The sequence below is a fragment of the Hypanus sabinus genome, chromosome 15 (genome assembly GCF_030144855.1).
Source record: "Hypanus sabinus isolate sHypSab1 chromosome 15, sHypSab1.hap1, whole genome shotgun sequence".
Lineage (NCBI taxonomy): Eukaryota > Metazoa > Chordata > Chondrichthyes > Myliobatiformes > Dasyatidae > Hypanus > Hypanus sabinus.
Window position 1 is genome coordinate 90,718,265 of NC_082720.1, and position 16,487 is coordinate 90,734,751.

Consider the following 16,487-nt stretch of genomic DNA (forward strand, 5'->3'; position numbering starts at 1 on the left):
GGTCTTCAGGCTCCTGTACCCCCTCCCTGATGGTAGCAATGAGAAGAGGGGTCTTCAGGCTCCTGTACCTCCTCCCTGATGGTAGCAATGAGAAGAGGGGTCTTCAGGCTCCTGTACCTCCTCCCTGATGGTAGCAATGAGGAGAGGGGTCTTCAGGCTCCTGTACCCCCTCCCTGGTCATAGCAATGGGAAGAGGGGTCTTCAGGCTCCTGTACCCCCTCCCTGATGGTAGTAATGAGAAGAAGGGTGGTGGGATTCTTAATGATGGATGTTGCCTTCTGAAGATGTCCTCAATGCTGGTGTCCATGGTGAAGCTGGCTGAGTTTACAACCTTCTGCAGCTTGTTCTGGTCCTGTGCCGTGACCCCTCCATCCCAGACAGTGATGCAGAGAGTTAGAATGCTCTCCACGGTACATCTGCAGAAATTTGCTAGGGTCTTTGGTGACATATGAAAGACAGCCAATGCCATGTCTTATTCATAATTGCGTCCTCAGAGATGTCGACACCCAAGGAACTTGAATCTGCTCACCCTTCCCACCACAGTCCCCTCAATGGCAACTGTTGTGTGTCGTGCTATTCCTGGCAATTGTTAGGGGCCTGAACTGTCTCTTAGTCAGAGCTGAACATCATGGGTCAAGTAATCTGCACGGTGCTGTACTGTTCCATTTTCCATATTCTTCTCCAACAATCATTGCTTTGTCATGGTGAAGAGGCTTGTGAGTTCCTGAAATCCCAACAGTGGAGTTTTGTCATCCTCATAGGCTCATCCATGATGGTAAGGTTACAGCGGAGGATCTGGATAAAAGTGACCCAACCAGGGCCTCAACACTGGAGCTGACCTCGGCAGTGAAGGTTACATGTACCATTCAGAGCCAGCAGAAGATCTGTCTCCATCTCTCCTGTCCCAACCACCTGCTCGCATTTATAGGATATCAATAATGTGGGCAGGACCAACGGGTGGTTACAATTTGGACTTCCTGCCTGTAGAGACGGAAAAATGGAATCTGGGCTTCCTAGAGGGAATCAGACAGCAATGAAGAGAGAATGATTTATAACCATATATAACCATATAACAATCACAGCACGGAAACAGGCCATCTTGGCCCTCCTAGTCCGTGCCGAACCCTTAATCTCACCTAGTCCCACCTACCCGCACTCAGCCCATAACCCTCCACTCCTTTCCTGTCCATATACCTATCCAATTTTACCTTAAATGACACAACTGAACTGGCCTCTACTACTTCTACAGGAAGCTCATTCCACACAGCTATCACTCTCTGAGTAAAGAAATACCCCCTCGTGTTTCCCTTAAACTTCTGCCCCCTAACTCTCAAATCATGTCCTCTAGTTTGAATCTCCCCTACTCTCAATGGAAACAGCCTATTCATGTCAACTCTATCTATCCCTCTCAAAATTTTAAATACCTCGATCAAATCCCCCCTCAACCTTCTACGCTCCAATGAATAGAGACCTAACTTGTTCAACCTTTCTCTGTAACTTAATTGCTGAAACCCAGGTAACATCCTAGTAAATCGTCTCTGCACTCTCTCTAATTTATTGATATCTTTCCTATAATTCGGTGACCAGAACTGCACGCAATATTCCAAATTTGGCCTTACCAATGCCTTGTACAACTTTAGCATTACATCCCAACTTCTGTACTCAATGCTTTGATTTATAAAGGCCAGCGTTCCAAAAGCCCTCTTCACCACCCTATCTACATGAGACTCCACTTTCAGGGAACTATGCACTGTTATTCCTAGATCTCTCTGTTCCTCTGCATTCCTCAATGCCCTACCATTTACTCTGTATGTTCTATTTGGATTATTCCTGCCAAAATGTAGAACCTCACACTTTTCAGCATTAAACTCCATCTGTCAACGTTCAGCCCATTCTTCTAACTGGCATAAATCTCCCTGCAAGCTTTGAAACCCACCTCATTATCCACAACACCTCCTACCTTAGTATCATCGGCATACTTACTAATCCAATTTACCACCCCATCATCCAGATCATTTCTGTATATTACAAACAACATTGGGCCCAAAACAGATCCCTGAGGCACCCCGCTAGTCACCGGCCTCCATCCCGATAAACAATTATCCACCACTGCTCTCTGGCATCTCCCATCTAGCCACTGTTGAATCCATTTTATTACTCCAGCATTAATACCTAACGACTGAACCTTCTTAACTAACCTTCCATGTGGAACTTTTCTCCAGTCATCATTATTGTGAGAGGTTTTGGGCTTCATATTGAAGAAAAGGTGTGCTGGCATTGGAGAGGATCCAGAGGAGGTTTGTGAGAATGATTCCAGATATGAAAGGGTTAACATACAAGGCATGTTCAATGGCTCTGGGCTTGTACTCACTGGAATTTAGAAGAACGAGAGGGGATCTCATTGAAAGGCTTCAATAGGGTGGATGTGGAGAGGATGTTTCCTATAATGAGGGAGTCTAGGACCAGAGGGCACTGCATCAGAAGTGAGGGATGTCCAATTACTACAGAATGGAATTTCTTTAGCCAGAGGGAGGTGAATCTGTGGAATTCACTGCCACAGACACCTGTGGAGGCCATGTCACTGGGTATATTTAAAGCCAAGGTTCTTGATTAGTTAGGGCGTGGAAGTCAGGACAATGGAGTTGTGAGGGATAATAAATCAGAATGGCAGAGCAGACTCGATGGGCTGAATGGCCTGGTGCCCTTATGGATTATGTCAGTATTAACCTGATTCTGTGGGATTGAATAGCTTTTTCTGTTCCCATTTTTCATGTCCCCACAAGGAAATGGTTGATGATACTCTGAGTGCGTCTTCGCAGAAGATGAAGCAGGCTCCGTGAAACAGTGAGGAATCAAGTGTGTGGTGAGAATGAGGAACTCTGTGGGTAAAAATATGCAATATTACAGAAGTTGAGGCTGAGAAGGATGATGAATCCCACCGACCCAAAAGCACGTGCCTTAGAGTAAGCAAATTGCAGCCTCTGTAGACTTGGCACACAAGGCACTGGAGGAATACGTGAGCCCTATTTTAGAAAGGATGGAGAGGGGCATCTGGGAACATTGGACGACTGGTTGGGTGATGAAGAAGGCTTATGGCATGCTTGCCTTTATTAGTCAAGGCACTGAGTTCAAAAGTCAGGAAATTATCTCATAGAAAAATACAGCACAAAACAGGCCCTTCTGCCCATCTAGTCCATGCCAAACCACTTAAACTGCCTACTCCCATCGACCTGCACCAAGACCAAACCCTCCATACCCTTGCTGTCCATGTACCTATCCAAACATCTCTTAAACACGGAAATCGAACCGGTATCCACAACTTGTGCTGGCAGCTCATTCCACACTCTCACCGCCCTCTGAGTGAAGAAGTTTCACCCTTCACCCTTAACCCATGACCTCTGGTTGTAGTCTCACCCAAACTCAGTGGAAAAAGTCTGCTTGCATTTACCCTATCAATACTCCTCATAATTTTGATACCTTCATCAAATCTCTCATTCTCCTCTGTTGCAGCTTTATAAAACTCTCGTTAGGCCGTAACTGGAGCATCGCATAGAGGTCTGGTTGCCCATTCCAGGATGTCAAGGCTTTAGATTCCAAAATTAACAGTAGAGGATAGTGTATTCCTAGATACACTATATGTACCTATTACGGAAACTGAAATAAAAAAGGCTATTTTTTCAATGAATTCTGGTAAAGCTTCTGGTCCAGATGGTTATACTGCAGAATTTTTAAAATCCTTTTCCTCTATACTTTCTCCTTGGCTTTGTAAAATTTTCAAAGATGAGTTTATTATAGGCAAATTGCCACAATCTTTTTATGAAGCCTCTATTTCTTTAATTCTTAAAAAAGATAAAGACCCTATTGAATGTGCATCCTATTGGCCTATATCCTTGCTGAATACGGATTTTAAGATTTTTAGTAAAATTTTGGCTACTAGATTAGAAAATATATTACCTCGAATCATTTCTGAAGATCAGACTAGATTTATTAAAAATCGCTATTCATCTTTTAACATTAGAAAATTAATTAATATTATTTATACTCCTTCACCCAAAATACCAGAATGTGTCATTTCCTTAGATGCTGAAAAAACATTTGATAGAGTCGAATGGCCATATTTATTTAATACGTTGCAGCATTTTAATTTTAGTTCAAAATTTATATCATGGATTAAATTAATATACTATAAACTCTTGGCTTCGGTATTTACCAATAATCAAAGATCTCCTTTTTTTCAGTTATTCCGTGGTACAAGGCAAGGCTGTCCTTTAAGTCCTTTACTATTTGACATTGCTTTGGAACCTTTGGCTATAGCCATTAGTGAATCACCTAATATTTTGGGTATTACTCATGGGGAGGGGACGTATAAGTTTCATTATATGCTGATGATTTGTTACTATACATATCCGACCCTGAGAGATCTATTCCTGCTATTTCATCCTTGCTTGCTCAGTTTAGTAACTTTTCTGGTTATAAATTGAATTTTAATAAGAGTGAATTATTTCCATTAAATATGCAAGTTCCAACTTATAAACATTTACCATTTAAAGTTGTTACAGATTATTTTACTTATTTGGGTATTAAAATTACTAAAAAACATAAAGATTTATTTAAAGTTAATTTTTTTACCTTTAATTGTCCAAATTAAGCAACTTGCTATCAGGTGGTCTCCACTACCTTTGTCATTGGTTGGTCGAGTTAATGCTATTAAGATGATGGTATTACCCAAATTCTTATATTTATTTCAAGCATTACCAATTTTTATTCCTATATCTTTTTTTGATATTATTGACTCCAAAATATCTTCTTATTTGTGGCAGAATAAAAATCCTAGACTAAGCAAAAAGTATTTACAGAAGCCTAAGAAGGAGGGTGGCTTTGCCAAACTTGAGATTTTACTATTGGGTAGTTAATATACGATATTTAATATTTTGGACACAAGAATCGACTATAGCTGCTTGCCCACAATGGGTAAATTTGGAATGTAAATCTGTACAAGACTTTTCATTGTTTTCAATTTTAGGATTTTCACTTCCTTTTTCTTTATCTAAATTGAAGAAACAAACAACTAATCCTATAGTCAAATATACATTGCGAATTTGGTTTCAATTTCGTAAATTTTTTGGTTTGAATAAGTTCATTTTATCAAGCCCTATAATATCTAACTTTTTTTTTCGGCCCCCTTTTATGGATCAAGCTTTTCTTTTATGGAAAACAAAAGGTATAACATGTTTTTGTGATTTGTTTTTGGATGATAGCTTTATATCCTTTGAACAGCTATCTAATAAATATAATTTACCTAAAACTCATTTTATTAGATATTTGCAAGTTAGAAATTTTTTGAATAATGAGTTACAGTCTTTTCCAAAACTATGTCCATCGGACATTACGGAAAGAATTTTAGCTCTGAATCCTTGTCAGAAGGGTTTAGTAGCCGTCATTTATAATATGATCATGAAAATACAGCCAGATGTATCAGAAAAAATTAAGAAGGAATGGGAAAAAGAACTTCATTGTCTTATATCCACTGAGCAGTGGGAGAAAATTTTACTATTAGTCAATTCGTCTTCTATCTGTGCTAAACATGCCCTAATACAATTTAAGGTTGTACATAGAGCTCATATGTCTAAAGATAAACTTGCTTGATTTTATTCTTATGTTAATCCAACCTGTGACAGATGTCATTCTGATGTTGCTTCATTGACCCACATGTTTTGGTCTTGCCCTTGTTTGCAAAATTACTGGAAAGATATTTTCAGTATTATTTCAATAGTTCTGAATATCAATTTCCAACCGCATCCTATTACTGCAATTTCTGGTTTACCAATGGTGGATAATAGTCGTTTATCCTCCTCATCTCGACGAATGATTGCATTTGTTACATTAATGGCTAGAAGATCTATTTTATTGAATTGGAAAGAAATTAATCCTCCAACTATATTTCAGTGGTTTTCTCAAATTATCTCTTGTTTGAGCTTAGAAAAAATTAGAAGTGTTGTTTTTGATCCTTCGGTTAAATTTGAAGAAACTTGGAAACCATTTATTCAACATTTTCATATGAGTTAGATTGTCTTTTCCTAAACCTCACTTTTATTATCCTTAATTATTTGGATGGAGGTTCGGAGTTATTGGCACTACTGTATATATTTGACATAATGCAGTGGTCCATGTTGGTTAGTGTTTTTTTTCTTCTCTTGTTTTGGGTTTTTTTTTCCTTTTTATTTCTTTTGTTCATAAATACTATGAGTTTGGGAGGTTATATATATTGATTATTATATATTTGGATGTCTACTTAATCTATTAACTATGTACTCTCAAACTCTTTGTATTCATGTTTCATTTATGTTTGCTTAAAAACTAATAAAAAGATTTAAAAAGAAAGAAAGAAAGAAAGAAAGAAAGAAAGAAAGAAAGAAAGAAAGAAAGAAAGAAAGAAAGGCTTTAGAAAGGGTGCCGAAGAGATTCACTCGGATGCTGCCCACCTCAGAGAGCATGTGCTATAATGAGAGGTTGGACAAACTTGGTGGTAAAGGCAGATACATTAGAGACTACTAAGAGGTATTTAGATAGGCTCATGAATGTGAGAACAACGGAAAGATATGGACGTTGTGTACGCATGAGAGATTAGTTTAGATGGCCATTTGGTTGCTAATTTAATTGGTTCAGTACAACATTGTGGAACGAAGGGCCATTCTTGTGCTGTACTGGTCTATGTTCTCTGCTCTATATATTAGCCAAGATGCTGGAATGTTGTGTGACAGTTGTAACAGTGAAAGAAAAGGATCCATAGGTGTCCTCATTGAGGGGTCAGTGATGGAAAGGCTGAACAGCTTCAAGTTCCTGGACGTCAGCCTCTCTGAGGCCCAACACATTGATGCAGTCACAAAGTAGGCACAGTGGCTATATTTCAGTAGGAATTTGAGAAGATTTGGTACATCAAGAAAGACTCTAGCAAATTTCTACAGATGGACCGTGGAGAGCATGCCAACTGGTTGCATCACCATCTGGTATGGAGGGGCCGCTGTATAGGATCGGAAACAGTTGCAGATGGTTGTAAACCCAGCGAGCTCCGTCACGGGCACCAGAAGCCCAGCATCGAGGATGCCTTTACAAGGCCATGCAGCATCCATCACGAAGGATCTTCACCATCCAGGAGATGCTCTCTTCTCATTACCACCATCAGGAGGAGCAGGAGCCTGAAGAATTTTAAGAACAGCCTCTTTCCCTCTGCTTCAGATTTCTGAATGGTCCATGCTGACTATCTGTTTATTCCTTTTCTGCACTTTTTAATTTGTAACTTCTAGAAATATTTTATACCTTGCCCTGTACTGCTGTCACAAAACAACACATTTCACACCATATGTCAGTGATAATCAACCTGATTCTGACTCTGAAGTAAAGGTTTTGTGGCCAGTCTTCTGGAGTTGTTTGAGGGTGTCATTTATGGGGGACATCAGCAGGAACCCATGGGTGCCCTGGATCTGAATTTAATCTTTTATTTCCTGAGTTATAAGGAAAGGTTGAATAGGTTATGATATTATTCACTGGCACAAAGGAGATTGAGGGGAGATTTGAGAGATGTGTACAAAATTATGAGGGGTATAGAAAGGGTAAATGCAAGAAGGATTTTTCCACTGAAGATGAGTCAGAAGGGAACTAGAGGTCATGGGTTAAAGGTGAAATGTGAAAAATTTTAGAATATGAGAAAGAGCTTCTTCACAGAGACATACAGCTCTACAGCACCAAAACAGGCCTTTTGGCCCATCTACTCCATGCTGAACTATTGTTCTGCCTAGCCCCACCAACCTGCACCTGGACCAAAATCCTCGATACCCCCTCTCATCCATGTACCGATCCAAACTTCTCCCAGAGGCTCACCGTCAATACGACCCACTTCAGCCCAGGACGTTGGAGTTCAGTAAGAAGTGTGAGCACACGCTTCGTCCCACAGTCCACAGACCAGCTGTGACCAGTGGGTTCACTGGTCATTGCAAATTACCCTGTGATTAAGCTAGGGTTGATCGAAGGGGTGGCACGTTCCCCACTGTATTTATAAGTAAATAAACATCAACATCAAACCCACATTCCAGCAGCTCGTTCCGCGCTCTCAGCACCCTCTGAGTGGCTGAGCTGATAACCTTTTCCCGATCTGGGCCGTTGCGCAGTCAGTCATGGACACCCTTACCAATAACACGCAGTGAGGAGACGGACCGCAGCTCCACAGTTTCCCCATTCTCTTTCCCCTTCAGCAGGCAGGTGTAGTTCCCAGTATCGTTCTGGCTCACATTCCGAATGTGTAGCTCTGAGGTTAGTTTGAATTTATCCTCATAAAATCGACCTTCTTTCGAATTGACAATCTGGTGAGGGAAAACGCAGTTACAAATGGATCTCAGCATTTGTCCAATCAGGAGGGAGGTCCAGAGCACTCGGTCCAAGAGTCAGAATCCTACCCCATCCCACAAACACTCTCCCCATCACCGACTCCCCCCACTCACCGAATCCCCTCCCACAGCCCACAGACACTCTCCCCTGTCAGTGACACCCCCCATCCACCAAATCCCATCCCACAAGCACTCTCCCCATCACCAACTCCCCCCACCCACCGAATCCCCTCCCACAGCCCACGGACACTCTCCCCTGTCACTGACTCCCCCTACCCACTGAATCCCCTCCCACAGCTCATAGATACTCTCCCCATCACTGACTCTCCCCACCCACTGAATCCCCTCCCACATCACCCATGCTCCCCCACCTATTGAATCCTCTTTCAATCAGGGCTAACGGGGGGGGGGGGGAGAGAGAGAGGGGGGGAGGGGGGGAGAGAGAGATTTGCACCTTCCGTTTACTGGATGGCTTGGAGAGATCAGACATGGAGATGATGCTTCCGGTAGTGAGGGAGACTGGCACAAAGGGCACGGTCTCAGGATACAGACATCCTTTAGAACAGAGATGAGGAGGAATTCTTTAGACAGAGGGCGGTGACTCTGGAATTCATTGAGAGGGCTGTGGAGGCTAGGTCATTGGGTGTGTTTAAGGCAAAGCTTGATGGGTTCTTGATTAGTAAGAGGTTAAAGATTACTAGGAGAATATGGGAAAAAAATTCAGCCATGGTGGAATGGTGGAGTAGGCCTGATGGGCTGAATGGCCTCACTCTAATCCAGTGTCTTCTGGTCTTATAATGGAAGGTTCTGGCCAAGCTTCCATGAGAGGGTATTTTGTAAATACCAGTGAGGTGAGTGAGTTGGCCAATGACCAGGTCCCATGTAACCCCAGGCAGATGGAAGGAGGCTCCCAGTGCTGGTGTGGGTCTCCCTCCTACTGCTCTACTGGAACAAAACAAATCTGATTCAATAGAAAAGGAGAACAGACTTCAAACTGACCTTTCCCTGCGGAGAGAACCAATTCACAGTCACCAAGAGGCTGTCACAGAGGGCAGTGCACTTTGCCACGAACGATTCCCCTCTCAGACGCAACTGATACTTGGGTTCGAGTGAAAGATGGAACTCTGGAAGTGGACAAGAAGTGGCTGAAAGGTTGTTGAGAGAACTTTCTTTTCCCCAAGCAAAGGCTCCGAAACTCGGTCAATGTTACACATAACTCCTCACTGAGACATTAAAGGCACGGTTACATCATGGTCTGGTACGGCAATCCAAATACGCAGGAACAGAAGAAGCTCCAGAGAGAGATGGACTCGTGCCAATACATCAGAGGCACGTCCCTGCCCACCTTTGGTAGTGTCCACAGGAGAAAGTGACACCCAGGCCAGCACATCTCCGCTTGGCTCCTCTCGGGAGAAGACCCACAACACCAGGTTCAGCAACAGCTACTTCGTTTTTGAACCAACTGGTACAAGCTCAAGTAAAGCAACACTGGGATTTCTTCTTCTGATTATGTTCTATCATGCTTCATTTTGCATATTATTTATCTCTGATTTATATTTTTTCCAGTGACTGCTGTTTATCTGATGCTCTGAGAGCCAGTGATGCTGTTACAAATAAGTTTTTCATTACACCTGTGCAATATTCTGTGGAAGTTTGCACGATGCTATTACAGATTAGTGTGTCAGAAGTAGGAGTTTAATCCTGGCTTCCTCTGTAAGGAGTTTCTAGGTTCCTCCCCATGGACATGAGTTGTCTGGGTGTTCCGGTTTCCTCCCACAGTCCAAAGGCATACAAGTTAATAGGTTAATTTGTCATTGTAAGTTGTCATCTGATTAGGTTAGGGTTAAATCAGGGGTTGTCAAGCTTTGTGTGAAAAGCTGGAATGGTCTGTTTTATGCTGCATCTCCAAAAAATATCAAATAAACATCAGTTTGACTTTATGCCTTTGAGAAAGACAACAGGTTTATCTTGAAACCCCGATTTGTCAGGCCCCGACATCTGACTTCAAACCCACACCCCTGTCCTCTGTGAACTGTGAGGAGTCCCTACACCCACACCTGTCCCCTGTAAAAAGTGAGGAGTCCCTACACCCACACCTCTGTCCCCTGTGGACAGTGAGGAGTCCCTACACCCACACCTCTGTCCCCTGTGGACAGTGAGGGGACCCTACACCCACACCTCTGTCCCCTGTGGACTGTGAGGGGACCCTACACCCACACCTCTGTCCCCTGTGGACAGTGAGGGGACCCTACACCCACACCTCTGTCCCCTGTGAACAGTGAGGGGACCCTACACCCACACCTCTGTCCCCTGTGAACAGTGAGGGGACCCTACACCCACACCTCTGTCCCCTGTGAACAGTGAGGGGTCCCTACACCCACACCTCTGTCCCCTGTGGACTGTGAGGGGTCCCTACACCCACACCTCTGTCCCCTGTGGACTGTGAGGGGTCCCTACACCCACACCTCTGTCCCCTGTGGACAGTGAGGGGACCCTACACCCACACCTCTGTCCCCTGTGGACTGTGAGGGGTCCCTACACCCACACCTCTGTCCCCTGTGAACAGTGAGGGGTCCCTACACCCACACCTCTGTCCCCTGTGGACTGTGAGGGGTCCCTACACCCACACCTCTGTCCCCTGTGAACAGTGAGGGGACCCTACACCCACACCTCTGTCCCCTGTGAACAGTGAGGGGACCCTACACTCACACCTCTGTCCCCTGTGGACAGTGAGGGGACCCTACAACCACACCTCTGTCCCCTGTGAACAGTGAGGGGACCCTACACCCACACCTCTGTCCCCTGTGAACAGTGAGGGGACCCTACACCCACACCTCTGTCCCCTGTGGACAGTGAGGGGACCCTACACCCACACCTCTGTCCCCTGTGGACTGTGAGGGGTCCCTACACCCACACCTCTGTCCCCTGTGGACTGTGAGGGGTCCCTACACCCACACCTCTGTCCCCTGTGAACAGTGAGGGGTCCCTACACCCACACCTCTGTCCCCTGTGGACTGTGAGGGGTCCCTACACCCACACCTCTGTCCCCTGTGAACAGTGAGGGGTCCCTACACCCACACCTCTGTCCCCTGTGGAAAGTGAGTGGACCCTACACCCACACCTCTGTCCCCTGTGGACTGTGAGGGGTCCCTACACCCACACCTCTGTCCCCTGTGGACTGTGAGGGGACCCTACACCCACACCTCTGTCCCCTGTGAACAGTGAGGGGTCCCTACACCCACTCCTCTGTCCCCTGTGGACAGTGAGGGGTCCCTACACCCACACCTCTGTCCCCTGTGAACAGTGAGGGGTCCCTACACCCACACCTCTGTCCCCTGTGGAGAGTGAGGGGACCCTACACCCACACCTCTGTCCCCTGTGGACTGTGAGGGGTCCCTACACCCTCACCTCTGTCCCCTGTGGACAGTGAGGGGACCCTACACCCATATCTCTGTCCCCTGGTGGACTGTGAGGGGACCCTACACCCACACCTCTGTCCCCTGTAGACTGTGAGGGGACCCTACACCCACACCTCTGTCCCCTGTGAACAGTGAGGGGTCCCTACACCCACTCCTCTGTCCCCTGTGAACTGTGAGGGGTCCCTACACCCACACCTCTGTCCCCTGTGAACTGTGAGGGGACCCGACACCCACACCTCTGTCCCCTGTGGACAGTGAGGGGACCCGACACCCACACCTCTGTCCCCTGTGAACTGTGAGGGGACCCGACACCCACACCTCTGTCCCCTGTGGACTGTGAGGGGTCCCTACACCCACACCTCTGTCCGCTGTTGGCAGTGAGGGGACCCGACACCCACACCTCTGTCCCCTGTGGACTGTGAGGGGACCCGACACCCACACCTCTGTCCCCTGTGGACTGTGAGGGGACCCGACACCCACACCTCTGTCCCCTGTGGACAGTGAGGGGTCCCTACACCCATACCTCTGTCCTCTGTGAACTGTGAGGGGAACCAACACCCACACCTCTGTCCCCTGTGGACTGTGAGGGGACCCTACACCCACACCTCTGTCCCCTGTGAACAGTGAGGGGTCCCTACACCCACACCTCTGTCCCCTGTAGACTGTGAGGGGACCCTACACCCACACGTCTGTCCCCTGTGAACAGTGAGGGGTCCCTACACCCACACCTCTGTCCTCTGTGAACTGTGAGGGGACCCAACACCCACACCTCTGTCCCCTGTGGACTGTGAGGGGACCCTACACCCACACCTCTGTCCCCTGTGGACTGTGAGGGGTCCCTACACCCAGGTCTCTGTCCCCTGTGGACAGTGAGGGGTCCCGACACCCACACCTCTGTCCCCTGTGGACTGTGAGGGGTCCCTACACCCACACCTCTGTCCCCTGTGGACAGTGAGGGGACCCGACACCCACACCTCTGTCCCCTGTGGACTGTGAGGGGACCCTACACCCACACCTCTGTCCCCTGTGGACAGTGAGGGGACCCGACACCCACACCTCTGTCCCCTGTGGACTGTGAGGGGACCCTACACCCACACCTCTGTCCCCTGTGGACTGTGAGGGGACCTGACACCCACACTTCTGTCCCCTGTGGACAGTGAGGGGACCCAACACCCACACCTCTGTCCCCTGTGGACAGTGAGGGGACCCTACACCCACACCTCTGTCCCCTGTGAACAGTGAGAGGTCCCTACACCCACTCCTCTGTCCCCTGTGAACTGTGAGGGGTCCCTACACCCACACCTCTGACCCCTGTGAACTGTGAGGGGACCCGACACCCACACCTCTGTCCCCTGTGGACAGTGAGGGGTCCCTACACCCACTCCTCTGTCCCCTGTGAACTGTGAGGGGTCCATACACCCACGCCTCTGTCCCCTGTGAACTGTGAGGGGACCCGACACCCACACCTCTGTCCCCTGTGGACTGTGAGGGGTCCCTACACCCACACCTCTGTCCCCTGTGGACAGTGAGGGAACCCGACACCCACATCTCTGTCCCCTGTGGACAGTGAGGGGACCCGACACCCACACCTCTGTCCCCTGTGGACTGTGAGGGGACCCTACACCCACACCTCTGTCCCCTGTGGACTGTGAGGGGACCCGACACCCACACCTCTGTCCCCTGTGGACAGTGAGGGGTCCCTACACCCACACCTCTGTCCTCTGTGAACTGTGAGGGGACCCAACACCCACACCTCTGTCCCCTGTGGACTGTGAGGGGACCCGACACCCTCACTTCTGTCCCCTGTGGACAGTGAGGGGACCCTACACCCACACCTCTGTCCCCTGTGGACTGTGAGGGGTCCCTACACCCTCACCTCTGTCCCCTGTGAACAGTGAGGGGTCCCTACACCCACTCCTCTGTCCCCTGTGGACTGTGAGGGGACCCGACACCCACACCTCTGTCCCCTGTGGACTGTGAGGGGACCCGACACCCACACCTCTGTCCCCTGTGGACAGTGAGGTGTCCCGACACCCACACCTCTGTCCCCTGTGGACAGTGAGGGGACCCGACACCCACATCTCTGTCCCCTGTGGACTGTGAGGGGACCCTGCACCCACACCTCTGTCCCCTGTGAACAGTGAGTGGTCCCTACACCCACTCCTCTGTCCCCTGTGAACTGTGAGGGGTCCCTACACCCACACCTCTGTCCCCTGTGGACTGTGAGGGGACCCAACACCCACACCTCTGTCCCCTGTGAACAGTGAGGGGTCCCTACACCCACTCCTCTGTCCCCTGTGAACTGTGAGGGGTCCATACACCCACACCTCTGTCCCCTGTGAACTGTGAGGGGACCCGACACCCACACCTCTGTCCCCTGTGGACAGTGAGGGGACCCGACACCCACACCTCTGTCCCCTGTGAACTGTGAGGGGACCCGACACCCACACCTCTGTCCCCTGTGGACAGTGAGGGGACCCGACACCCACACCTCTGTCCCCTGTGGACTGTGAGGGGTCCCTACACCCACACCTCTGTCCCCTGTGAACTGTGAAGGGACCCGACACCCACACCTCTGTCCCCTGTGGACAGTGAGGGGACCCGACACCCACACCTCTGTCCCCTGTGGACTGTGAGGGGTCCCTACACCCACACCTCTGTCCCCTGTGGACAGTGAGGGGTCCCTACACCCACACCTCTGTCCTCTGTGAACTGTGAGGGGACCCAACACCCACACCTCTGTCCCCTGTGGACAGTGAGGGGTCCCTACACCCACAGCTCTGTCGCCTGTGGACTGTGAGGGGACCCTACACCCACACCTCTGTCCCCTGTGGACTGTGAGGGGTCCCTACACCCAGGTCTCTGTCCCCTGTGGACAGTGAGGGGTCCCTACACCCACACCTCTGTCCCCTGTGGACAGTGAGGGGACCCGACACCCACACCTCTGTCCCCTGTGGACAGTGAGGGGACCCTACACCCACACCTCTGTCCCCTGTGGACAGTGAGGGGTCCCTACACCCACACCTCTGTCCCCTGTGAACTGTGAGGGGTCCCTACACCCACATCTCTGTCCCCTGTGGACTGTGAGGGGACCCTAGACCAACACCTCTGTCTCCTAGGGGCCTCGACACCCCTAGCAAATTCATAGCAACTGTTGCATTTTGATATTTTGCCCTTACTTGAGGAGACTTCTGGTATATTCAGAACAATTAAAATAGTTTGGCACAGTCAATATGGTCTGAAGGCCTGTTTCATTAACTGTTCCCATCAGTGAGTTATAGGGAGTGATTGCTTTTGGAATGCAGGTGATTGAGAAGGGCCTCTGATATCCCCCATACTTTCTCCCAGTCACCTTAAAATCATACACACACAAAATGCTGGAGGAACTGATCAGGCCAGGCAGCATCGATGAAAAAGAGTACAGTCGACATTTTGGGCTGAAACTCTTTGGCGTGACTCCGAATGGTCTTGGCCTGAAATACCGACTGTACATCGACTGAGTTTCTTCAGCGTTTTGTGTGTGTTGCTTGGATTTCCTGCACTGCCGATGTTCTCTTATTTGACGTGAAAGCTGTGCTCCCTTATATTGCCCTTTCTGTGCTGGGAAAAAGAACTCGCTGTCCATTCGATTGATGCCTCTCACCATCTTGTACACCTCGATCAGGTCACCTCTCAGCCTCCTTTGCTCACTCAACTTGTCCTTATGAGACATTGTCTGTATTCTAGGCAGCATCCTGCTGCATCACCTCTGCACCCTCTCAAAAGCTTTCTGTAGCGAGGTGACCAGAAGTGAACACGTGTTGTCCAAGTGGGGTTTTATAGAGCTGCAATGTTACTTCATGGCTCTGGAACTCAGTCCCTGACCAACGAACACACCGTTCACCTTTTAACCACTTTATCAATCTGCACTGAGTTATCATACAAGTGATCGGTTCAGGAATCTATTTCTCTTGCGGTTATTTCTGTGTGCTCTCCAGCCTGTGCTGTCCAATCCAGGTGAAGGGTTTCTCCCAGAAACATCCATTTTCGTAGGGTACCTGCTGGGTAACTCCAGCTTTCTGTGTTGTGCCAGACCCCAGCGTCTGCAGTCTGATCTGTCTCCCTCACTGTTTAAATTTCATTCCATTGTTTCACTTTGAATGATTGCTTTTTCAAAGTCATTGTCAGATCCTCTTATTTCTTGATCAGTCTTCCTCAAAGACTTCTTGACATGCCTCATATTCTGTCTGGGTAGCCTTCAACCTGATGGCATTAACATTGATTCCCCTAACTTGCTGTACTTTCTCCCTCCTCCCCATTTTTCCATTCCCCATTCTGGTTTTCCTCTTACCCCCTTCCCTTCTGACCTGCCTATCACTTCCCTCTGGTTACCCTTCTCATTCCCAGGGTCCACTCTCCTCTCCTGTCAAATTCCCCCTTTCACCTCCCAGTGTCTCACTTCATCCCTCTCCCCCACCCACACACCTTCCCCCTCACCTGGTCTCACCTATCACCTCCCAGTGTCTCACTTCATCCCCCTTCCCCCTCACCTGGTCTCACCTATCACCTCCCAGTGTCTCACTTCATCCACCTTCCCCCTCACCTGGTCTCACCTATCACCTCCCAGTGTCTCACTCCATCCCCCTCCCCAACCACCCACCTTCCCCCTCACCTGGTCTCACCTATCACCTCCCAGTGTCTCACTTCA

The 16,487-nt window shown here is 48.2% G+C and overlaps 1 protein-coding gene across 2 annotated transcripts in view; it reads right to left on the reverse strand.

Moving 5' to 3' along the window:
• LOC132405695 (macrophage colony-stimulating factor 1 receptor-like) overlaps window positions 1–16,487 on the reverse strand; it is a 156,335-nt gene that overhangs the window by 86,065 nt on the left and 53,783 nt on the right. For both annotated transcript variants that reach the window (XM_059990713.1, XM_059990714.1), the window contains 2 exons: window positions 9,381–9,505; window positions 8,186–8,357 (listed from right to left, as the gene is read on the reverse strand). In XM_059990713.1, coding sequence (XP_059846696.1) covers window positions 8,186–8,357; window positions 9,381–9,505 — 297 coding nt within the window. The remainder of the gene's footprint in view (window positions 1–8,185; window positions 8,358–9,380; window positions 9,506–16,487) is intronic.